Source organism: Gallinula chloropus (assembly GCF_964237585.1).
Source record: "Gallinula chloropus genome assembly, chromosome: 5".
Classification (NCBI taxonomy): domain Eukaryota; kingdom Metazoa; phylum Chordata; class Aves; order Gruiformes; family Rallidae; genus Gallinula; species Gallinula chloropus.
In genome coordinates this window covers 44,009,971-44,035,195 of record NC_140090.1, presented here as the reverse complement: position 1 = coordinate 44,035,195, position 25,225 = coordinate 44,009,971, and the positions used below count along the sequence as shown (strand labels likewise).

The 25,225-nt window shown below is 45.6% G+C and overlaps 1 protein-coding gene across 1 annotated transcript; it reads right to left on the bottom strand.

Moving 5' to 3' along the window:
* Positions 1-5,857: 5,857 nt before the first annotated feature.
* NRBF2 (nuclear receptor binding factor 2) lies at positions 5,858-20,188 on the bottom strand. The gene is made up of 4 exons (XM_084265165.1): positions 20,069-20,188; positions 10,157-10,241; positions 8,607-8,647; positions 5,858-7,466 (listed from the first exon to the last, which is right to left on the bottom strand). Exons 1-4 carry the CDS (start codon positions 20,120-20,122, stop codon positions 6,753-6,755), a joined length of 894 nt encoding a protein of 297 aa, XP_084121291.1. The 5' UTR covers positions 20,123-20,188; the 3' UTR covers positions 5,858-6,752.
* Between the last annotated feature and the right edge of the window lie 5,037 nt (positions 20,189-25,225).

Sequence of the window (25,225 nt, the reverse complement as noted above, 5' to 3'; positions counted from 1 at the left end):
GGACCCCAAGGATCACAGAGTTTCACCCCCCGCCACAGGCAGGGCCACCAACCTCCAGCCTGGATCTACACAAGGTTGCCCAGGGCCCCATCCAACCTGGCCTTGAACACCTAGAGGGACAGGGCATCCACCACCTCTCTTGGCAGCCTGTTTCAGTGCCTCACCACTCGCTCTGTAAAAAACTTCCCCCTAATATCTAATTTAAACCTTCCTTCCTTTAATCTATTCCCCCTTTGTCTTGCCATTGTCTACCCTTTTAAAAAAGTTGAATTCCCTCCTGTTTCTCTGCTCCCTTCAGGGACTGGAAGGTTGCAATGAGGTCCCCCTGCAGCCTTCTCTTCTCCAGGCTGAACAAGCCCAGCTCTCTCAGTGTCTCTTCATAGGGGAGGTGAGAGAAGTGGAGCTTTCCCCGTGGGAAATGGTAGCGGGAAGCTGGGTTGGCACTGTGCTTGCTATCAGTATGACCGGTGCTTTTCACAGCCTGTGCCTGAGACTAGAGGGGTGTGTGGGGATGCCTCTCATGTTCGGGTTAGTTTTTCCCATTTGAACCTTTCTGTGCTCTGCGAGGCAACCCTGGGTGTGTTTTCCCATCTTCCTTGCCTGAAGACTCTCAGGGAGGCTTTCTGGTCTGCAATCTCAACTATTTCAATGTAGCCAGAAGCATTCGGTAAGATTGACTGGAGCTGTTTGGGTGCAGGAACACACTCAGCTCACAGAACAGGGATGTGAAGTACTGTGTCATCTTTTGCCACCTTCCTATTGAGACCAAACTCTGCCTTGATCTGCTACACTCTCCATCAAACTCTGCCTCTCCTTGTTCCCATCCTTTGAATGCTCAAATCTCAAAAGTCAGCAAAACAGCAAGCCCTGGCTCCTCACACCTCTCCCCCTCCTCCTTCCCTCACCCCTTCCCAGCTCCTCATCTCCATCTGCTGTGCTGCCATACAGCGAGTGACCAGGGCGATTTTTCTTCCTGTTGTAACTGCAGAGGTAATTAACAAAGGGTGAGTAGCCAGCAAAGAGTAAAGCGGGACCGCAATGACCCAGCGTGTTTCAGCATGGCTGTGCATACAGTTTAGCTGAAACAGAAGTTCCTGGATTGATGGAACTGCCGGCAGCAAAACTGCGGTCCCCGTTACACAGGTCAGGTGGAGGGGGCTGCAACAGCCTGATTTTAAAATAATGTATTCCACGCTTCCAGCTTCGCAAATTGTTCAGATCGGTGCATGTGAAGCCAACCCCCATCCAGCAGCACTACGTTCTCATGCTCCCTGACCTTTTCGGTAGGTGGTAATTTCGTTCCTACCCTCTCCCGTGACATCCTGTCAAGCCCTCTCCTGCTCTCACAGCTGACAGCCTTCCCCGCCCCGCTCCCCTGTAACTGGGAATTTCCCTTCCTTCCTCCTTCCACAGCCACTGTCGCCCTGTTCTGCCGCTTTCCGTGCAGGATGTTTGTGCTCTCCCCCAACATCCGCACCGGACGAGCCACCTCTCCCTGTTGAGGCTCCCGGGCTGAGGCTTTGCAGTGCTCACCCCTCTGAAACCCCAGCTCCACCTCAGCACCAGCTCTCCCCATGCTCCCACTTTCCACCTTTTGACTTGGGCTTTGTTAGCTGGCATCCCACTTCTCCTTCTCCGCCTTTGTGTTCCTGTGTGTCCGAGGAGGGCAGGGGAGTGCTGGGCGGCATGGGGAGCTCCTTTCTTTCCATCCCAGCAGGGTGACCCTAGGGAACTCCAGACAAGGAGCAAATAATGGGCAGCGTTGTGCCTCAGGAGCACATGCAGACTGACCTCTGTACCTCTTTCACCTGTCCATGCACGTTTGGCAAAGGAAGTTACACTCTATCTATATATATAGGAAAATGTTGCCTCACTGAACTGAAGACGTGTTTTATCTGATGTGTTGTGAGCAAACTGCATTTTAAACATGGGTCTTTCTAAAGCTGGGTGGTGGGCTGGAGGGTTTTCTTCCTGTTCTGTTCCAAAGTGAATATCTATGGTAACCCCCCAACCATAATGATCCAACACAGTCCTGACACAGACACCTGTTTCTTTTCCCCATCCCTGGGCATGGGGTTTTATTGTCACTCTGTATTTCTGTACTGGAATTAAAGAGCAGGGTTTAGTAGCTCTGAGGCAGGAAATCCTGTATTTTCACAGTTCTAAGGATTTCATATTGTTTGATGTCAATAATACCGTAACTCCTGCAGCAAACAGGCCTGGGGGAATACTGCACATGATCACAAGACAAAAAGCCTGGGGAAGTTTAGGCTACTTCTGATAATAAACATAGGAGAGAAGAGTGGTGGGTGGAAAGGGGTAAGAGCACCACAACGCTGAGGCTGTAGGGAGCAATGAACTTCTCTTTTATACAGCTGATCCACAGGCCACATAGTCAGGCAGAGAGGTCTGGCAACTAGCTACTGTCCAGCCTACACCCGATTCACGGCAGGCACACTGCTACTCGGACTACTTCCGAACCGATTTTGTTTTCTACTGCATTTTTAGTCTGATCCTGTAAGGGATTTGGTCAGCTGTTGTGGCTGTACTAGCTTTTCTCCATCCATTCATCTAGCCTGCTTTCACAGAACTGTGCAGCAGCCCGGGTTGGGATGGTTTGGGCCGACCTTTGATGGGAAAGAGACGCCATGAGGAGGCATAGCTCACGCCACTGAAAGCAGGCCCACAAGAGCTGCAGGTGGCAGAAGAGCTGCTGCTCACAGCAGAGTAGGAAGGAGTTCAAGGCCAGAGCGCCTGAAAACAGACATGTTCTTAGAGGAAGAGATCATGAGATCCTCTTTTCCCTTTATACAAAGCCAAAATGCAAACCCTAATGCTTCAATATGTTGGCTTTAGCTGTCAATGTGAACAGCAACTGGTGCAGTCTGCAGAGCTCCTTCCCAGGAGTCCCCACGTTGCTTCACTGCTACCCTCCTTTGGTTTCTCCTCTCCTCCCGTGGAAATGCAGCCAGAGACTGGGCTGTTCCCAGTTCTTCTTGCAAAGTATGTGTTGGCTGTGTTCAACAGGGATAATATTACTGTGCTCCCAGAGCGGTTTCTGTGGTAAAGCGAAGCCTATGAATAGAAGCCAGTGTCTGGACACATTTAAAACTGGTTCTCAGAGAGACACTGGGAAATAACTGGCTGCCACAGTTTGCAGGTCTGTCCTGTACAACGTGACGCAGCCCAGACTTGCTGCCTGCAGGAACCTTCCCAGGCACCGTGCTTTGGTTACAGGCCGCATGACACCCCCCCCCCCCCCCCCCCCCCCCCCCAATCACTTACGGCTTCATCGCTGCCACTGTACTTGGCACGGACCGTCCTGCTTTCCACAAGGACATGGTACAGGGTACGGGGCCTGCCCGTGTCCCTGGCTCCCAAAAGGCCTGTGAACCAACCACCACTCCGTAAGACAGCCACAGCAGCACGGCTGTGCCTGCGCTGGGGGCTGTGCCTGGGCTGGGGGCTGTGTGTCCCGGGCTGGGGGCTGTATCCTGGGCTGGGAGCTGTATAGCCCAGGCTGGGGCTGTGTATCACAGGCTGGGGCTGTGTCCCGGGCTGAGGGCTGTATCTTGGGCTGGCGGCTGTGTATCCCGGGCTGGGGGCTGTGTCACGGGCTGGGGCTGTGTCCCGGGCTGAGGGCCACCTCCCGGACTGGAGCCGTGCCCGGGTCGGGGCACTGCTGCGGCCGGAGCCGAGCACGGCGCGGCGGCTCCGCCAGGCGGCGCTCGGCGGCAGCCCAAGGCGGCTCCCCCGGCCCGGGCCGGCGCTGCGCCGCGGCGGGAGGCCGGCGAGGAGCGGCCGCTGGGCCGGCCGGTGCCGCCCGCCGTGCCAGGGCGCGGGCACAAGAGCAACCGCCAACCGTCCCCGTTCTCCGCTGGTGGGGCGTAGAGCGCTGCAGGCAGGCGCCGGGGAAGGATTCGCTCCTGCCTAGCCCTAAAACCTGTCCGCCGGGAGCAAGGACTCCGTGCGACTCCCTCTCTAAACGCGCCGTGTAACTGCTCTGACTTCGGGCTGAAGGATTCCTTAGGAAAAATCAAACCACCTCACCTTACTCCCTACGCTCAGCTTTTACCCTGGAACGCAAGTAATTCTGTAAGGCAAAGCCGTTATTCAGGGGCCTCTCAGCTGCGGGGTGCTTTAGAAATGCCCGGTGCCACTGGTGAGGGGGTGACCCTCCCTGCTCCCACATGCCTGTCTCTTCGCAGGCTTCATTCCCTACTGGCTGTGCTGCAGCCTGGGGGGCAGGCAGAAGGGCTGGCAGTGCCAGGGTCTCCTTTCAGCAGGACCACTAGGCTGAGGTCAGACTTTCCACTGGTACCGGCTGTGCCAGCTCTAGGACAGGCTCTGTGTCACGCAGAAATACTCAGCCATCCATCCACATGCCCCTCACAGGGCTTGTGTAATGCCAGCAGTAACGCCAGCAGTGCTTATTCTGCGGCTCAGCGCTCCTCGCCTGTGGAAGGGAACGTGGTGGCACCCATCCTCCTCCCTGCACCTCTCCCAGGAGCGGAAAACACTCAGGCTAAGCTGTGCTGCCCAGAATATGATTTCGGCAGCAGTCGTGTGGTGAGTAGGCAGACTGCAAGCACACTGCAGGGGAGGGAAAAGGTGTAACATCACTTCCACAGGGAGCAGTGTGGGGCTCTGCCCCTGCTTGGCTATCTTCCTACAGAGCAGCAGCTTCCTTCGGATCTGGTGTTTTGTTCACATGGCTCTATACGAAGGGACAGCTTAGTTTTAAAAGCAGAATGTAGAGAGTGCAGTTCCCCTACCCTGCCTTTGAAAAACCCCAACTCTTCCACAGAGGTACCTGGCTAGACATCACTTCCTTCTCTCCTACAGCTGCTGTCACAGGGAAAGCTGAACTGCCTGTCTATAGTAACAGCCCCAGGCTGTCACCCCTGGCAGCCACACAAGAGCAGTGCTTGAATACTTTGTGTTTCCTTCTTGTGAGCACACTGTGTTTTCATCGCCTCCCTTACACAAGTGGGTACACCATGCTCAACTACCTCGTTACTTGTATGAGCCAGGCAGGTGACAGTGCAAAATGTAACCTGCCCTTTTCTGGGAGCAGTGAGCTGGGCTGACCTGGAGCTGGTCCCTTCATCACAGCTGTTCTGCGGGGCCACCTGCTAAACTGCTCTAACTGAAAAATAACTTCTACTTTTTCCAGCAAGGTGAGTTTCCAGCTGCAGTTGAACACAAGGGACCTCCTCTAATGAACTCATTTTACCTTTGTTTCCATAGGCTTTTCCTATCCTCCAGTCCCTACGCTACGCTCCTTCAAGTAAGCACAGGAGACACCGGGCATACAGAGGTAAGGGGAGAATTTGCACAGCGGTAAGGTGTTCTTGCTGCACTTCCAAGTCTATTCTGGAAGGAAAAGGTATCCTTAGAAAGCAAGCTTACCTTGTAACAGCACCAGATACACTTAAACTGAGGCAGCTTGCAACACTTAACACTTTTTCATTAATCAGTAACAGCTATAGTTAACTAATACCACCACTTCACACTGTGACACCCCTCCCTGGGAAAGCTGGGGTTCTGGGAGCACTCCAGTGCAGGGGGTAGGGCTGGCTAATGCTCCAGGCAGGTCTGAGCATGAGGAAGGGTGAGCTCCCTCCTCAGAAATCAAATCCCTGAATGGGGATTCCTTCAGGTCCAGGCAGCCTGTCCTCAGGCAAAACCATCATGGCGTTCACTCTGGCACTGCAGCACTCCAGAGGCATTAGAAGCCAGCTGTAAGCCAACTCACTTCACCAGGCAAGGGCCTCTGAATTCATCCCCATTGTCCCATATTCACTGGGTGATGAACACAGAAGTTCAGGTCTATGTGTTTACTGACACTGTTAGGATAAAAGTGGGTTGTTTTTTTTTTTAATACTCTGCAACATTGTAGAGATTTAACATGCATTTGGTGTTCAAAACACTTGGTTTTTTTATTTTCATATCCTTTTTGAATCAGGTTAAGCTGTAAACAATTTCTTTTTCAATCAAATACTGCCAGCTAGAATTACTTCCATTCATGCATCACTGAAAACAAAAAGGGTATTTTTTCCTTAAGTATAGATTTTTCTTTTTAAAACAATGTCACTTTATACAGAAACCAATAGCTAGATTCGATGCACCCTGATTAGTGATGTAAACAGATAACCCAAAAAAACCCCAACCTCGTCAACAGAACTAGTAAGTTGGTTCCTTCATAGAATGGAAATTAAAATTTCTCCTGACTTGACGTTAACAGGGTCAGGAGTATAGAATGTGGCACAAAAATCCATCTAGGAGGTGTATAAATTGCACTGTATCTGAATTAACAGAGTTATGCATAATGAAATGCACAGTTTAAAGTCATGCTAGAAAGCATTTTTCAATATGAAGTGGCAGCCTAGTGGCAACCATAACAGTTAGGTTCTGCACCATTGCTTATGGCATTATAGGTAACTATTACGTATAGCATACTTTAAACCCCTGAAGGATTGTTTTACTTGAAAAGCTCTCCAGGCAGTCATTTGGTTTGAAACATTGGGAGAAAGACTAAGGAGCTTGCCATCTTATACCGATTATGGTACCTTTGACTTCTATGAAGTAGATCAGATATGATGTGTATTTCACAGTAACAGAGTTGCTTTAATGCCTTTTCTCCAACAGTAGGATTGTGTTAGATGATTCTGCCCTCAGATCACCATTGTCCCGGCGTTTTTCCCTTTTTTTGAGTTGGGGATAACTACACTGAGCACTTTTCCTGGATTTTAACTGTTCATCAGTCCTTTCAGCATATCTTCAGAGAGTTCCATCAGAGGGAGTTCAGGGGAGGGGATGTCCAGTGGAGGAAGGTTGGGTATGGGAATGTCCTTTGCTTTCCCACCAGTTGTTGCGAACTTCTGCCACGTCGCGGCTGAAGAAGCAGTTTCTGAGGGTTGCTGCAGACTCCACAACTCTGACTTCTCGACAAAGTCAGCATCTACATCCAACTCCTTGTCTACTGGAGATTTTTGGAGTCTAGCTCTTTCGGCTTTTAATTGCTTATTCTCTCTCTTTAATCTCTCATTTTCAGCTACAAGAAATTCTATGTGCTGTTTCAAATCTGCAATTTTGGTTGCCTGCTCTTCTATTATTGTTTTGTCATCTTTTGGAGCTTTACTCCCAATACATGCTTCCATTGGCTCCTTTTTCCTCTGAAGCAGAAACAGCAGCGTATCCGGGTCCCTGTCAAAGACACCCTGAATATCCTTTGCATGTTTCTCCGTGGAAGGGCTGTATTTCTGAGTAACAGGAACCAATACATTTTGATCATCAGAGTCTTCAGCAGATGGCTTATAAGAAGTCTGAAGATGTGCGGCTATTTCCTTGTCAGCATTCTGCTGGGCTTTCAGCTTCTCCCTCTTTGCCCTTTTCCACCTCTCCTGGATGAGCAGTAACTGTTTCATGTGACTATCCCTTTGTAGTTCCAGTGATAGCTGAGCCTGAGTCAGAAGAAGATGATATGATTTTAATTGGTGATGCTTAATCCCACCTGAATATTCACACAAGCAAAGCTACATGTATTAAAAATATTTACATAAACAGCATTGCAGTGCACCTGAGGGAAGGGGAGGAGCTTTTGTTATTCAGAAACTAATCTAACAAGAAGGGCTCTCTGCGTGTACAATGCAACAGATTCATACACGTCACCCAAATCTACTGGTATTGAGAAGTAACAAGCTAATTTTTGTCTTGTTGGTAGGTTGGCTTTTGTTTTTAAGTCACTGATGAGGCTACAACACTGCTGAGCAGCAGCACCAGGAGTTTAACAGACCTATGGCCAGCCCCAAGAAGGAAGGGATTCACCTGCATGCACAGCTACGTAATACAAGCTACTTGTATGCTTCTGTGATGGTATCTGCACAGACGTATTGATAACGCCCAGCACTAGGCAGAGAAGTGCTCTGGGGCCCAATACCTTCCCAAACGATTCAGCCCTATTTAATGAAGGGCTCGGCATGGTGATTAATAACCCACAGGAACCCCCTGAGTAAGAGGTTACCGTTTTTTTGAAAAGAAAGACCCTGTGGAGTAAAGATACGTGTCTGATCTCCATGGGTTACTTGGTTTGATAATATTGGCTAAACTCAAAGCCCGCTGCTATAAAAGCACTGAGCAGACCCCACCAGCACCACTACAGTCACAGACAGATTTCTGCAATGAGTGAGGAAAGGAGTAGGCTAAAGTGCTGGAGATTCCCCCAGTTAGGATGAATAAAAACAAAATTACAGACTGTAGATGAGCTGCTTAGCTTTGTGTCTCCGCGAAACAGCCTGAGTGCCTCATGGCAAAAGCTAAATATGAAACTAGTTTTATCACCTACTTGAAGATGCCCTGTAGACTAGAAACCACTGTTGGAAAACCCTTGGATGAGTCAGTAGTTCTTTTGTCCCTGCTCCATGTAAACTTGGAAAAACTCTCAAGGAAGATGAGCATCACTGCATTTCTAAAACTCCTGCTGCAGTTGCCATGGGTTCAGAAAACTATGCAGAGGCTAACACCCAGGAGGGGTATGATCAGTCAGGGCACAAAATGACATAGAGGCACACAACAGAGCTCATTCTGGCATCTGCTGCACTCACCTGCTCTGACTGTGTCAGCTTCATAGCATCTGTAAGGTATGCTGCAGGAGAGAAAATGGATAAACACTTAAGACAGGGTTACAAAACCTGAACGTTTCCATGTAAGCTACAAAAAGGCTTCAGACCTTCTGCGTTCCGAGTCCCTGCTTAAAAGCAGCAGTGCAGAAGCAAAGTATTTACCGAGTTACAGTGGCTGGAAACACCTGCTGTGTTTCAAAAGTGTGAGAAAAATACTGTAAGAGCATGTAACACATGCTACACCCTTGCCATGGCATCCTGTTGGCTCAGGTTGCTCCAACTTGTTTGTCAGAGGACAGGAGCCATTTCAAGAAAGTTCCAGAACAACAACTTTCCCGTGATGGAAGGAAACACAGCTAAGGAGCAGGCTTAACATACAAGCATTGTTAAGACAAAATGTGGTAAGTAAAATCCTCTTGCCCATGGCACACCAGCATTATGAGGTCATGCTTTTTAATCATGTTGTTGATGAAGAGGTATAGTCCATAGCTCCCATTTTTTTCATCACCTTCCCCTCCAAAACAGAAAAGGTGTTAGCTTACAGTCAGAGCAGCACTTTAGACTTTGAGCACTTCTTGCTAGCTCTGAAGATGACAAAATATAAGAAATTCTTAACCAAATTTGGAGGGATAATGGCATAGACTCATCAGACGAAGAAAAGCAGTAAGTATTCAGTGCGTTTCTGGGTTTTGTCTTGGTATATGAAGTGAGCAAAACAAAAAATACAACACTGCATATTAGAAGTTAAGCAGTATCCCTCGTTGCAGTATTTGTAAATGCCAAAAAAACCCCAAACCTGTTTCTCACTTTATGTTTTTTTCTAGTATTTATGAACAGAGAGGGAGACTGCCTGGTATCTAGGTTACCATGTTCAGAATAGCCACTTATTTTGTCTCCACACAAGCTCTGTCACTGGAAATGTCCTACTTGTTGCATCAATTAAGACCTCCTCTTTCTTCTTCTGCCAAGCAGTTGCCACACTGTCAGTCAGCTGACCCAGTCCAGCAGAACTAATTAGGGGGCTAGTTAAATGGACAGGTAAATGCCCCAAGTCTCAGTTAGGAGAGGCTGCCAATTACAGCGTGAAGGCCTGCCACGCAGTCTGCTGTTCTGCCTGAGTTCTGGGAAAGCTGAGCTCATCACCTGTTCTTAGCCTCCTTGATTCAGACATTAGGAAAGGGAAGCAGGCAAACTTTTGTAGGCAAACATTTCTCTAAGTATTTCCTTTAACAACAGAGAAAGCAGGCGACTTCAGCTAGGAAAGCAGTGAAATACATGGTGTAAAGTGAAACTAGCTTACTGCCTTCACAGTGATAACCACCCCCCAATCGAAACGACTCTGGAAACATCTGGCTTCAGCTACTTGTATTAGACAAGAAGTTCCCAAAAGGATGCTTATCTGGGTCCAAAAATAGATTTACATTTTAAGAATAAAAGGTGTATTTTCCAAGTAACTAGATATTCTACCTATATGAATGATGTGAATCTAGAAATTGATTTTAAGAGCTGAAATGTGAGAAATACCTACTCACCAGCAGCTTTTTTGTGACAAGAAATCGCTTCTTCATATTTCCCTGCTGCCAACAAACGGTCTGCTTTTCTGCTCTGCTGGTGTGCCTTAAAATAAAAAGAGCATTACATCAATGAGGGTTAATCAACAAATAGTTTTACCTGTTTTAAAAGTATTCAGTACATCTAAGAAACTGTACTGATTCCAATTCTTGGGCTTTTAGGCTCCTGTTCCCTTCCAATCTTTAGAATTTGATTTTGTTTTAATACTACCTTACAAGAATGTGTACTGTACAGGTAAGAACTGAAGTTTGTTAATGCAGCAAAGATGGTGTGTACACAACAAAACCCTTTTGAAACCGTGCATGTTCTCCTCTATAGGCACACACTCAAAAAGACCAGTAAAGCCCTAAGAATCTCTAAGACACTGTAAGTATTTAGGACCAATTTACCCAGTAGAGCACAAGATCTGTGAACTGTGCTTCAGCTTACAGCTGGTTTGACATCTTCTGCCACCCCATGCCCAAAAGGCTTTGCCTCCTGGGTGAAGACTGCAAAAGATCTTGGGTTGTTTGCAGCTTACACCAACTAAGGGAAGCAGTGCAGCCATAGTTAAAGATATCAAAGTCACTTGTTTGCTGTACAACACATAAGTCTATACTAGCATTTGTAAGCCACTAATGAAAACCACTGAGGATGCTGGGAAAAAAAAAAAAAAGAGCAAGCAATTAATGCAAATATTTGCATATGCTCGGTGAGAAATGTATTGCATAACCAGCACTGCAACATTCATGAAAGCAAGTCTTTTTGTCACTACTACAAGACGTGGATTTTGCAGTCCTTTCTCCAAGAGAAGCTCTGCAGTATGAAAGGCTACAGCCACTAACTGGCAAGGCTATCAGTAATGCAGACTGCTCCCAACTGCTTTATTACATGTTCAGTCTGAAAATAGTGTTTGTCTCTTTGCTTTTTAAGATTACTGTGTCTGAAGAGAGCCTTTACCAAGTCCATACTGACTGAACCCGCAGGGGAAACAGAGCTGAAAGCCTGAGATCTGACTCTGCAATTCTCTCTCTGACCCATACAAATTCTCTGTTCCCTCACTTCACCCAAATAAAGACATAAAACATATCAGACTTCGGATGTTTGATGAATATAAGTCAATGATTCACTTCAAGCATGTTCCAGGATCAACATGAGGGCATTTGTCCACATCCTAAGATGCTGACTTGCCCACAGGCCAAGCTTGGAAGAAGCATCGAAGGTCGGATGATCCAAACAGGGCAGTAACACGATTCTATTGGGACTAGCATGATAGTTACACTAAAACCCATTTTAAAAATAAGTCACCTTCGTCTTCCAAACCGACATATCACCTACAATGTTACAGTAAGTTCAGTCTTCTACCAGAATTCTAGCAGCTCGGACACCACAGAAGACAATGACTTCCACAGAAAACATTTAGACATTTGGCTTTACTGAAACTGGTTTAATGTGCTAATAGAGAGTGTTCTAAAAAAACCCAAACAACAACTTGCACCCCCCCTTGACTTTTCACAATGAATATTTCAGTTATACTCTTTATCTTCATACAATCCTCACAGCATTGTCAGCATTCCCTGTTTCTTCTGCCCCGAGATTAAATGATCTCACAAGAGGAAATGTTTTTTTCTGTTGGAAAATAATCTATTTTACGGCCTTTTGTCTATGGACTCCTACAAATGATACTTGCTGGAAAGATAAACTTCTTTCCCACAGGAATGAACAAACAGTATCAGTTCATATAGAGCCATTTCCTTGTGGCAGTTCATCCAGCAACAAATTAGCTATGTCATTGATGTAAAAGTACCTGAGCTAGCTCTTTGCAAAACAATTTTTCAATAAATCAGTATTGATAGAACTACTTCTGCAATCTGCATGGGCAGGTCTAAAAAAACACAGGGAAAGAGGAAACGGGGAAGCTACAGACAGAAGAGCTAAGAAAGTGATTCAAGAAGCCAGGGGCCTGCTTCCATTTCTTAGTTTCTAATTGTAAGAGTTTGGGTCTGATTGCTTTCAAAAGTTATTTTTGTACGTTTTAAACTACTGTGGCATGGTCTGACTCAAATTACTTAAGCACATGCAGAACATTTGAGGACAGTCAGTTGTTAGTTGATTGAGCAATTAAATTATTTCCATTCTCCACTAACTCCCAGTGAAGCTAAAGGGAGTCAGAAGAAGTTGGGCTAGACCATGAATAAAATTAGGAAAGCAACAGTCCAGAAATGTTAGCAAAAAGAAAAACTAGGATTCTCTGATTACAAGGTCAAAGTGCCTTTCTTGCTGTTACGTCAAGACAGAGCTGTCAGGCCATCTTAGCCTGATGAACAGCAGTAGAATTCCCCGGTGGAAACAAGAGGAATCCCAGTTGGGAGAAAAAAATGAAGATGCTTTGGCAAAGCATTGTGTGAGAAAGGCAGGTGTTTTCCAGCCAGCCATGGGGAGGAATTCCTCATGTTGTGTGTTTTTCTGCCAGTTTGACAAGGAAATATTTACTTGTTTATTTTACCCTGTTTGTTCCAATAAGTTGACTGTGTGAGGACCAAGGAATTTCTCCCATCTTCATGGGAGATTATTCATCACCAGCAATTTGAAGAACTCAGCAGTACTGTTTCCTAGCAGCAACTGATGAAGCTGCAACAGAAGTACTCACATGCTTAGCAGTCACACATCATGGACAAGCTTCCACATCCTGTTGCATCTGCTGGTTTATTCTTTATGCTCAGTTGTGCTTAGCAACTCAGCATCCAACCACTGCTAGCAAAGCAAATTTGAGCCCAGCGTGGCCTGTATCCCACTATAAACCTGGCAATGGAAGAATTAGTCCTCTATCATAAAGTGAAAAAAAAAGGCTCTGAAGTTTATCCCAGGTCTGATGTCATGTTAGAGGAAGGTGTTTACACCAACAATTCTGGAGCTGCTACACTGGTTCCTAACAGATTCAAGGAGGATGGCTTTGACTTTGGTCCTGCTGCTGTTACAACTACAGTAGCAGCTGCTGCGTAACTGCAGTGGGTTTATATATCTGACTTCTCTTTCCTCACAGTTGCAGTGCCGGAAATAAATGTAGGATGTGGTGTAATAATAATTATAATTTATCAACAAACTATAGAACTGAAGGGGGAGGCGTGGGGAAGAGCAGTTTGACAACTAGTTCCAGCTGTCCCTCCCGATCCAGAGGAGCAGGAATCCCCAGTAGGCAAATGGACCGGTATAATAACTTGACTCTCCTAGCAGGATGCAGGTGTGAGCAATGGATGACCAAGCTTAAAAGCTTCCTCATGTTACTCCAATGTGTTAGGTACTTGTGGGTTTTGTGGCTGCCTTATTGTGTTACCTCAACCATGCTGGTTCAACTGGAGAAGCAAGTAAGCCAGACAGCTTTCCTCAAGCTTTTCAGCTCTAGTGAGATGTTAAAGGGTGGTATCTGTGTTTGTCAGCTTATATTGTTGTTCTAAAGAAATGTTCCTATTTGATTCTCTGCCCAAACTATTACCTACTTAATTTCTGAGCAACAGACCAAATAACAATAATGTAAAGCAGAAATGTAGCTCTCCTTTTTGCCTAAAACTTCCTTTAGCAGCCCAAAAGTTAACACTCAGCTTCTTCTCCCTCTACAACATAAGCTACATAATAATGTGACTGCAGGCCCCGAGAAATGAAGCTGGAAGGTCTGCTTGTTAGAATACTTACTGCTCCCTCAAACAAACAACAGAGATGGCTTTCTTTCTAGAGATGGTGCGTTGTTAGAACATTAAGGACTTCCACCATATGATCCTGGCTTACCCAGAGGGAGGGAAAAAACCCAACCCAAAAACCTGCTGGCTCTCCCATATGATTTCAGTTGATGGCTGGCTGTTACAGAACAAAGAGTAACAGGAAAAAAGCCATGCTTGATCCTACAATATTTCTAAAAGGTAGATAGATGTAACACACTTTCAAACAAGGTAAGTCTGCTACCCTCTCCTAAGAGCAGTAATTTGCGACAGTCCCTCTGACTGTGATGAGCTGAGATGGCTAGTCTTGTGTATGTTTTCAGTTCCTCTGTTCCCTTAATGGAAACATTACTTTGCTCGACAAAGCCTTGCACAACATGTTAAACTTATAGCCTTTTCTGTTCCCTGTAAGGGACTCTCCAGGAAGTGAGATATATATTTTAATAGGATTATGAAGCACAGATTATTGTGTCTTATTAATAATAAAGTTACAAATGAAGACAGGAAAGCCCAGCTGTGAAAATGATTGGGCCTAACTGCAAAGAAGTTCTGTCTGATGTAACAGTTTGTAAGTATTTTAAATGATGCTGCCTGCTTGCTGTGAACATCAATCTATTTTATGCTGTTGACTGTTGACACCAGTTACCTTTGCCAGAAGGGACCAATACCTATGCTGTCTTGCTGATGAAAGCAAAGATGGAGGTCTCTGAGAGATAAGGGATCTATCTGGGGTTTTGGTTCCCTAAGGTTACAGGGCTGTTTGTCCAAGAAAGCATTTGGGAAAGAGGAAGAGTCAGAAAGTGCACAATGCATTGCCTCCATACCATACGAAAGAGGGCTGAGTATCTTCAGGGGAATGTTTACAACAGCAGGCCCCAGAAGGTGGGATAAGGTGGTGTGCCATTGTTGCCCCCACCCTGGGAACATTCTCAATGCTACAGACACAGAAGTCTCTTTCAAACCCATTCTTACCAGGAAATAGTGAAGTTAGAAAGGTTTGACTGTGTATGTGTGCATATGCATTGAACAATGGAATGACAGAGAATACAAGTGGAAGACTTGACCTGAGAGGTCCAAGAATAAACTGTAGCTATCCTTTTTTTAATTAAAAAGAAATGCAATCATGATGAACAAAACTCAGGATGACTGTGGAAAATGCTTATGTTTAGAGGCAGTTACACTAGAAGGGAAAATAGAGTTGTACTGTAACTTATGCTAAACAATAGTAATATATATGCCATTAAACCTAAAGCAATGGCAATGTGTAGCTTTATGAACAGAAGCAAGCCCCCTTAAAAGTACTCCTTGTATTCTGTAGAGTAAGACAGAGCTGGCTGAAGGAGACACAAAAAAAATGCAGAACCCACTGTGGCTGCTCAACCAATACCACTAGCCATATTAGCTCAATTTTCTGTCTTTGAAAGCCTGTACTTAGCAAGGTTGACAGAACAATGACTCAACTGGAAATTACAAGTTAGTGTGACAAGAGAGCAAAACAAGTCTGTGAAACTCTCATGAGAATGTATTCTCAATATTACAGGCTCCTCACTCACTTTGTATTGAACTGTGAGGATGTTGAAGTTCAACTTGCTTGTAAGGAGTAGTACTAGAATTTAAATACATGGGCAGACAAGCAGCCAGTTGGGCCAACCAACATTAATTCACTAAATAGCTGTAATTGACCACACATGTGTTCCCAACCTGTTCCACATTTAAGATAAAATGGTTAGTCTCAGTTCCCCACCATGCAAATGCAATTATGAGATCTGGAATTAAATCAGCTCTCCACACTGCTCGGGTTAGGTAGAGTCTTTAAAACCCCATACAGCCATAGCTGCAGCTCTTTTCCAGATCAGCTGCAGTTTCATGAGTTGTACCCATTTACCTAATGCATAGTCAAATCAACCTCATTCTCTCCCTTTTAATCCAGTTGGTAAGATAAAAGCACTAAATGCTTCAACTTGTCAGAGCTGTTCTGTATACCTACACTTCTCAGCTGCTTTGGTGATGCTTTTCTTATGCTTTTCTTGTTGCCATGTTTAGTGCTGCACCTGGTACTATGCAAGTCTTCTGAACTGGAGGTTATAAGCTACATGAGAACAGCCCTACCACCCTGATAAATCACAAAGACCACCTGGGCTCCCATAGGTAGGCCTAAACCACATGGCTCAAGCAGTGACAGCAACTGAGTCAGTTTGGGCAACTGAACCGTCACAGCAAACGGTCCAGTAACTAAACTACTCCAGGAGAACAATTTTGAAGAAGTGGGGCAGAGAGGCTTCAGCCACAGTTTCAGCCTGCTGCCTCTCCAGGCCTTTATGAGACAGCTTCATTTGGGTCTATAAACTGTTAGGCATGTTTATTCAGAGCTGAAGTGCACAGCTTGGTAATACGCACATAATGCCAGTGTGATGCAGCAGATTGGTGCTGCTGGTGGGTACCCAAACACCACAGACACCAGTGAGGAAATGGTGCTTCTGCCAACCACCTGTAGCTTAGCTAGCTTGACTGGGAGCTGCTGCAAGTTGTTATATGTGCAGCATGGGAACAGTTTTGTATTGTGCTTTAGTAGTAGTTATATGTCTGAATACAAAGTTGTTCAACTTTTCCATGGAGGCTGCTACTGATCTGGGTGTCCAGCAGAGTATGTGATACATCACCTTGGCACTACCAGTTGCTTTAGTCAGAGATGCCACAAACACTGTGATACAAACAGACTTTGTGTCAGGCATGTCTATGATGTTTCCACTTTAACTACCTAAAAGCTTTTTTCTCCTCTAGTTTGAGGTCAGAATCAAATGCATCTGCTGTTTTTTTAAGGTTGGAAGAGCAAGTATAGCAGCTTTCAGCTTAAGCTTTATGTAAAAAAAAAATAAATCAAAAAACCCAAACTGGATTCAGTGGATGTTTCTGCAAGTTAACATAATATTCCTGATTTTACAATGAAAATAAGAGATGCAGACTGGCATTAGGTCTCAAACACAATGGCCCACGTGGTTTAAATCCTTTGGACTCCAATAAACTTTCATAGATGCATTCTATTTCCTCCTACTACTCTTCCATATTGTGTATTTATTTGGCTTGCTATTTTGTCCTCACATGGATGTAGTATTCACCACACTCCTAAACTGCTTCTTAAAGCAGCCTGTTAATTAGCTTGCATTAATATGGTTGTTACTGATGTATTTCAGTGTTAATGTTAAAAGCCTCTGTTATGAGACATTCTCAAAACATACTTTCTGTTGTGTTACTCTCGCTCCAGTCACTGGTCTGTGCTCTCTGTTTTTATCAAAACAGTAACTGTTTAAGCTGGATTCTATTTCATTGATACTATTGAACTTGTATTTTTACTGTGTTACTTCCAAGCTTCTGCTGGTCAGCAACTTGCCACTGTACTTTTTAGGTATGGAAAAACTTCAAAGGTATCTGGCTGATACCTTGGGTACAGGAGAAAAAGGTTCATATTATGGCTGGATGTGAGATCAGAATTCTTTGCCTAAACCAGAAGGTGGTAGGAACTGCCCCTGCGGTAGGGAGCACAGAGAAGCTCTTAGTTTTGGGGTTGTGTGGTGGGGTTCTTTTTTTTGAGCATCTTGTCTTATGAGATTGTCTTGATTCTTTTGCAGTAAAAGTTTTAATCTGTTAATCCAGAGCCACAAACTAATACATCTCAACATTTATTTGTGGGGTTGAAGAACTGGCTTCCTTAATAAGTAAAAGCATAAGGGTCAGGGCTTTAACCCATTCTTTCAAGATCAGAAGATGTTTTTCATCTGCAAAGTATACAGTACACTCAGGGGGGAGAGGGAAGGAGGGAGAAGGATGAGAGGAAAAGACAAAATGAATCCTCAAGTGTCAGAGCTGCCCCAAAATATTTTCCTATGGCTCCAACATCTCAGAGGATGGCAACAGACTTCGGAACAGTTGTTTAAATTTATTCCTAAAATGAAGTATCACTGGATACAATGAATACCTTGAGAACAGCTCAGTGGAAAAATCAAATCAGCGGTTAGTATTGTAGCACAAGTCCTAGAAAGGTTAAAAGAAGGAAAGATGGGGTTAGACTTGGCATGATCACTTGTTAAGCATGCAACAAAGGCACAGAAGGCATACAAAAAGATGTGAAAATAAAAGGAAAAGAATGGGTCTAAAAAACAGAAGCCCAAATTCTAAAAAGATTGGCCCATTTTTCATTGAAGTCATTAGACCTGAAAGTCAATTATTAAAAATTCTATTAAACAAAAACCCCACTGTAGTTATAGATTTAAAAAAAAAAAAAAAAAAAAAAACCAAAAAAACAAGACCAAAACTAAACAAAAAACACACCACCAAAACAGATCTGGGAAGCAAATCAGTATTTGTCTAGTGCCATCTAGAGAAGCAAACTGATGAATTAGGGAAAGCCAAATATAATTAAAATTAGACTACCAATGATATTTCTTTTTCTTAATGCATTTGGATACAAACAGATAAAACCTTATTTTTGTGGGAATGTACCTTTCAGGAGGTATGACTTGCCACCTGTAATCAGGAAGGCTAAGCAAACAGTAAAATACATAAACAGTTGTTGAAACTGAAAGCCACTGGTACCAGTGCCTAAGAGCTGAGAAATGGAGACACAGAGATAGTGCAAAACTACTAAAGATCTTTCTTTTTGGTCAGATCAGCTCCCCAGGGAAGATAAGGACAGTATCCACTAGATGTTCAAATACACAACTATTGAACACGTTTTACAGGATAAAACACCATCAGAGAACTATAGCAAATTCTAATGAAAGTCTAACTAATGAAAAATTTAATTTCACAAAAGTTAGTAAGCCATGATATACTGAAAGAAGGAAAATATCTTGTACTCAAGTCTCTGGTAGCAGATAAAAAAAGCCTAAAGATTAGTGTACCCAAATCCACTTTGATTTCTCTGGTCTGAAGCAGCATGATGCAGACAGTCCCAGAAACGCTCTGCACAGTTGGCACAGACCTAAACAGCCCATCTTCCTGCTACACTGTCAGCCCTAATTCTGTGGGTGGCCTGCACGGCCAATTTTACAAGCCTTTCTGAAACTAGAGAGAGAAATCCACAAATACCTGACTGCCTCTGTATGGAGCAGGCAAGGGTTTGTCACCAAAGGTGATACCAAGGCAGAACAAATAAGCTTTTATTAAAAACTGACACAAGCCTCCAAGGTTTGCACAGCAATGTCTAAACATTTTCTGGATCAAACTCATTCCATTTTGTGGTTGGACTCGATCTAAAGGATCTCTTCCAACCCCAGGGGATTCTGTGGTTCCTGGAAGCACTAGAGCTGTATTCCTGGTGTGGTGCTCCCAGGTAATTGGACTGCTGGACCAGAGCTGTTTTCCTCAGGGAATGCTCTGTGTTATTGCTGCCTCAGCGGCATAGTCAGGATACAGCTTTGATCAAACCCACGAGGCAGCAGAGAATTAACTGTCCTTGACCCTAGACTTTGTCTATGAGACAGAATGCCTACCAATCTTGGCTGCTTAAAATATTGATTAGCTTTGCAAAGATGTTTGGTTGTTTTTGGGTTTTTTTGCCCCCAGGTACCTGTGTTTCAGTCCAAGTCCCTTTAGAGATTCAGTTTAAGCAATGTAATTGCCGATTTAAGGTGCAAGGCTTTAAAAATCTTCTGAAATTAAGATGCATCTCAGCCTTGCTAATTCTCTCAAACTTCTTAATGGCTCTGGGTGGACGTGGTCTGTGTCATCGGAAGGTTTTTCTCCCAGAACTTCCTCCATCCCGGGTGCTTGCGACTTGGGCCAGACTTAACAGAGGAACACACACGCACCCCCACCCCAAAACTAAACACGCCGTCACACGCACCCCTGCGCTGTTTCCTCTGGCGGTGCCATCGCTTTCCCCCGCCTCCCAGCCGCCGGGGAGAGCCGCTCGGCCCCGCTGTCCTCCGGGCAGGCCAGGGCCCCGTGCCGCCGAGGCAGGGACTGGCACAGGCTCCGAACAGGTGCTGGGGGTGGGGGGAAGCGGCCAGAGACTTGCTACCGTCCAAGTAGCGCTTCTCCGCCCGGTGTCCCACCGGTAGGAGGGGAGGGGCGCCACCCTGTCCCCGCCCCGGGCGCTCGCCGCCGGCGGAGGGCCGGGAGCGGCGGCGGGGCCGCCTGACAGGACGCCCTCCCCGCCGCCCCCCGCGGCCGCGCGCTCACCAGGTTGAGGGGCCCCTCCATCACTTCCATGGACGGCGGGGGCTGCGGGCACATGGGCGCGGAGGCGGCCTGCTCGCCGCTCCCGGTGCCGCCGGCCCCCACCGCCCGGTCCGGCTCCCGGCTCCGTCCTCTCCCCGGCGGGCCGTAAACACAGAGACCGCTTCCGCCCGGCTCGGGCGGCGCCTCGCGAGAGCCTGTGGGCCGCGCGAGACTCGGGCGGCGTCGCCGCGGCAACTGGCGCCTCTCCTGACACCGCCCTTCCAGCGGCCGTGCTCGCGCCGCCTGAGCGGGCGTCTCTGCCTCGCTGGGGCTGTGCCTCCGGGGCGTGGTACGAGCGGTCGCGAGCTGGAGAGGGACCAGCGGGACGCCGAGCGGCGGATGAGCCCGACAGCTGGCTCGCTGGCAGCCCTTACCGGCGGGTGGCAGGCCCGAGGGTCGCGGGAGCAGCCCCGTCATGGTCCTCACAGCTGGGTGAGGCGGGTTGGAGGAGAAAGTAAGATGGTGCCAACCTCAGGCGTCAGGATAAAGGCAGTTTAATACAGCAAAAGGCCGCGCATGGAAGTAAAGGAAAGCGAAGGGTTGATTCTTTGCATCCCATCAGCAGGCGATGTCCAGCTGCTGCCTGGGAAGCAGGGCTTCGGTGTGCGTAGCTGCTGCTCCAGAAGACAAAGTGTAAAAAAAAAAACAACAAAAAAAGAGAATGCTCCCTACTTCCTCCTCCTTTCTCTTCATTTTTATTGCTGTATGGTGTGGAATATGCCTTTGGTGAGTTGGGGTCAGCTGTCCTGGCCATGTCCTCTCAGGATCTCACCCACCCTATCCTGCTGCTTGGGGCGGGGGGGGGGGTGTGATAAATGTTGGAGAGATAAATGTGTGAGCGCTGCTCAGCAGCAGCAGCCAAAGCAGCAATGTGTTGGCTCTTCCCAATGACACCTTGCTCGCTACAAACTCACAGAACGAGGCAGGCTGCTATGGTAAAAGGGACTCTGTCTCTGCCAGACCCTGCACATCGTAAACCATCGTGCTTTATGATAGCTGTAGAGAAGAATACCTCCATGAAGTCATCATGTAGAACTTTTTTAGGTGGAACTAAGAGCAGCGTGAGTTCACAAGAGCATGGCAGTAATAAACTGAATGGGGAACAAGGGCAAGGAAAAAAATCAGTAGAGTGAAGAGGATAGAAGGTAAGGCATAGGTGGAAGACAGGAGATGAGACACCTAGAAAACAAAAAAGTAGAAAAGCTAATTAGCCATAAGTAAAGGAGGCCTGGGATACCCTTTGTAGCCTTCGTGGATGTGATCCCTCAGACGTGAACGGCATCTGTGGTCTCTGAGGGAGCCTACGTGGCCTGATATGCCATAGCTCTCAGCTATCCCTGTGCCATGTGTGATATATGTCCATCTGATTCGTGTTAATATGAAATAATGTTGGGGGTGCATAATACCTTTGTATGGCCATGGGCCTGGGAGGGACAGTTTAAGATTTTTGCATGTACTGAATGAAGTATGTTGAAGCAGCAACAAACTATATAGATGTGCAAAGCTTTGCCTAAAGGACCACAATGTTAGTACATTGTGTGCATTGTGATACCTCAGGAGAAACAACTTGTCTCTGAGAAGGAGGTGATAAAGAGGAAGGAGGAAAGAAGAATAGGAAGGATACTCAAATCTGCCTCAAGTCTGCAAAACCAGCTACCTGACTTTGTTAGCAAGACAAAAGCTAAAGCTCACCTAAAGGATGTCTTGTGGGGGTCGCCTGGCGGGCACTCCAGTCTGTCAGTTTAAGCCGGCGGGCGGTGCTATCCCTGGAAGATGTATAAGCCAGGGACTGGAACTGAATGGTGTGTGTCCTGGTGGAGCAGAGACTCACGGAGCACCCGGCGCTGTCTGTGCACCCCAGCGCCATTTGCTTGCCTTTATTCTTTTAATAAATTGTTCGGTTTGGATATAATCCTGTTTGGGACCGAGTCATTTATCACACATGGGTGCTAGCTTTGCAGCACAGGAGTGCTGGGGGGAGTTTTCCTTCAACAGAAGTGGTTAGACAAGATAGTCTCTTCAGGCAAAGAGCTTCCAAAAGATACTTTGCTAGTACCTGTTTTCATTTGCAAGACTGTATCTATCACCTGGTTTAATTATCTAGCACCAAGTCAGATTCTGAGTAGTCCAGAGTGGTTTTGATCTAGAGCCTGAGATGGAAGAGTAGATAAGTGAAGTTTCCCTGTATAAGTCATTGAAGGGATAGAGAGGTCAGCCAGGGTGAAGACGAAAGGCTACTTGGAGCATTGCTGACAGTACTTAGACATACGAGATGATACAACTTGTTTTGTTTCACCAAAGCTTCATGTTTCCCTTCTTCCTGTTAGGTCAGGCACGCACACTCATGAAGAGGTAACATTTTTCTGTCATCTGAAGGAGTACAGCTCCCATCTTGACCATCCCATATCTGCTGTCTCTCTTCAGTAGTGCTATGTTAGGGGAAAAAAATAATCTGCCTGAGGTCTTTACCTATGAGCACAAAACTTAGGTTTTTTTTCTGATTGTTAAGGAAGTTAAACTGAGTCAATGCATCACAATTTACTGATTCTCTTGCATCTGTGAAATCTTACACACTTAGCTGTTGACTATTCCTTGCCATACTGCATTAATCCACGAGCAAAATTTTATGACCTTGCTAAATATTATGTAGGATGAGATTTTAACTACACAGGCAGTTAAATTGCATACTGTCGAGCTATTCTTTCTAGCAACTTTGACTCTTTTTTTTCATCTTTGGTGGCTGAACTGCAGACTCGCTCGTTTATTATGTACTTAAACTCTATTACTGATCTGTTTGTCTAATTTTTAATTTTGCATAAAATGTTTGACTTGTGACAGGTAGCTGCATACCTGGTTTTTAATATGTGCTTATCGGTTCTCCATAAATCATTCCAATTTGCTAAAATAGATCATTAGGTCAAACACTTTCTTAGAAATAAAGCAAACTAGTTCTGAGAAATGTTTTCCACTATTCCTGCCACTGGCTTGGGAAAGGCATTTAATTTATTAGGTTTTAAGAGACAGTGTTCACTTCAGGTCACACTGGTGAAAGAACAAGGAGTAAGAAGGTGGGACAATTTCCCGCTTGTGGAATGGGAGCTAAAGAGATGGCAAAAACTGTCAACAGGATGAAGGTTTGTAAGAGCCGTGCGGTTGTAGCCAATGTGCTACAGCATGACTGTTTTCATGTAACGCTGCTGTTCCTCCAGCCAGGCTGGCAGTGACTGAAAGCTTCTCTGGGGACCTGGCCATGCCTCCTCTCATCCAGGGGCTGTTAGCAGATGTTTAAATGGGGCATTTTCCTTGACTCCTGTGCCTGTGTTTTGATCTCATCAAAAATTGAAGGCAAATGAGAAGAAACCTATCAAGAATATTTTTTAAAGTCTCGTGTTTAGAAACCACTAGTGGTGTGCAGGATTTGCTTCAGAAGCGTCAGTGTTGCCATTTGCAATGCAGTGTTCAACTCCCTTCCCTCTGTTTCTGATGTGATTTCCCTTCTTTGCCCCAATGGATGGGTAGCGCTTTTCAGCTCTGGCAAAATGAAAATACCATTGTGCCCTGGCCATTCAAGATGCTTATTCCTGAAACGGCAGTGAAAAACATGGAAAAACTGGAACGTTATCTGTGTGACATAGGTTGCTGTGTGAAATAGTGGTGTTATTGCTAGTTCAAAATCCAAATTTGAATGGAAGTCCTCCTTTACTCAGAGAACAGTCTTGAGGCAGGTTGTAGAATTATTTTTATTTTTGTCCAAATTTCCAAGATCCTGGAGTGTTGGATGTCACACGTTCATTCCAGATGGTGTGCTAACCTCCATTGAACTGGACTGAAAACAGCTGCCGTTTTCTACCAGTGTCTGCAGAGTTGTTCTAAGTGATTTCTCCTTCAGAGAAAATAGGACTGTAGTAAATAGACTACTACATTATCTGTTAACTCATCAATGAAAACAAGTTGATTATTTCTTTTCATGTGCTTTGCATGTTTTGTTCCTCCCTAGGGACTGCATGGGAATAGCATGTTGACTGTATAAGTATAAATTAAGTGCTTGTCTAAAAGAAGAACTATTAAAATGCAATTCTGGGCAGGATGTGCCTGTCAGCAGGAAGCTTCCTAAAATACCCGGTGTTTTAAGAGTGGAATTTTAGAGTAGGAGGGAAGTGTAGAATTGCTATTTACCTGTCTAATGCTGCTTTTGACACACATGATGAGCCAGCTTCATTTGACTGTCACCTCCTTAGGAGGCAGAATTCCTCAGCCCACACTTTGCTTAGCATTGACTACTTCTTTATTTACTCTTTGTGCCTTTGCATTTTATCTGGACTGTGCATTTTCAGTGAAGCTCCAGTTAAAGGCAGGCTTCTCAGTCATGGCATTGTAGGAGGGCCCACAGAGCCTCCCACACAGTGCCTTCCTCAAAGAGAGATGGGGATGTCTGTTTCTTTGAAGAAGCACTTTTGAAACAAAAGGGATTCCCCTATGCTTCTGACAATTTATTTCCCACCACACATGTACAGAGCCATCAGACTGGTGGGCCTCCTTCCATTTGTCAGATTTTTCAGAATAATCAGATTGCAGGATCTCCTCTGAGATGTGTCTTGTCTCTTTGGGTTGCCTCTGGGGAATGCCTGAGAGGATCTGTGGGCAAGGCAGCACATGAAGGAGGGCTTTGACAACCGGGGCTGAAGTAACCTCTTTCAGAGAGCTGGGAGGTCCAGGACAGAGAATTCTTGGAGAAAGTGTAAACTAAATTGCAACCTCTTCCTGCCACCTTTCCCGCTTCTTTTGTGTCTTTTTGGATTTTGGCTTCTCAAGGCCCTCTGTGACCTTTTCCTTTACAATTACCTGTGGTCAGCAAGCAGAACCAAAAAAACCCACGCGAGTCTTTGCACTGGGCAGAAAACTTGCAATTGGAAAGCCTTGGAGTGAGAATTTTGTTTCTGAAAGAAGTTCAGCACACCTTAGAAATCATCAGAGTTTGGCACTTTCCTTACCTAGCAGAGCAACTGATAGAGTTAGAAACCAGTCAGATTTGCAGGGAAGAAAGAACACAACCAACACCATGTCTGAATAAATTTCCAGTCATCTGTACATAGACTATTTATTGAGGAAGATAAGAAA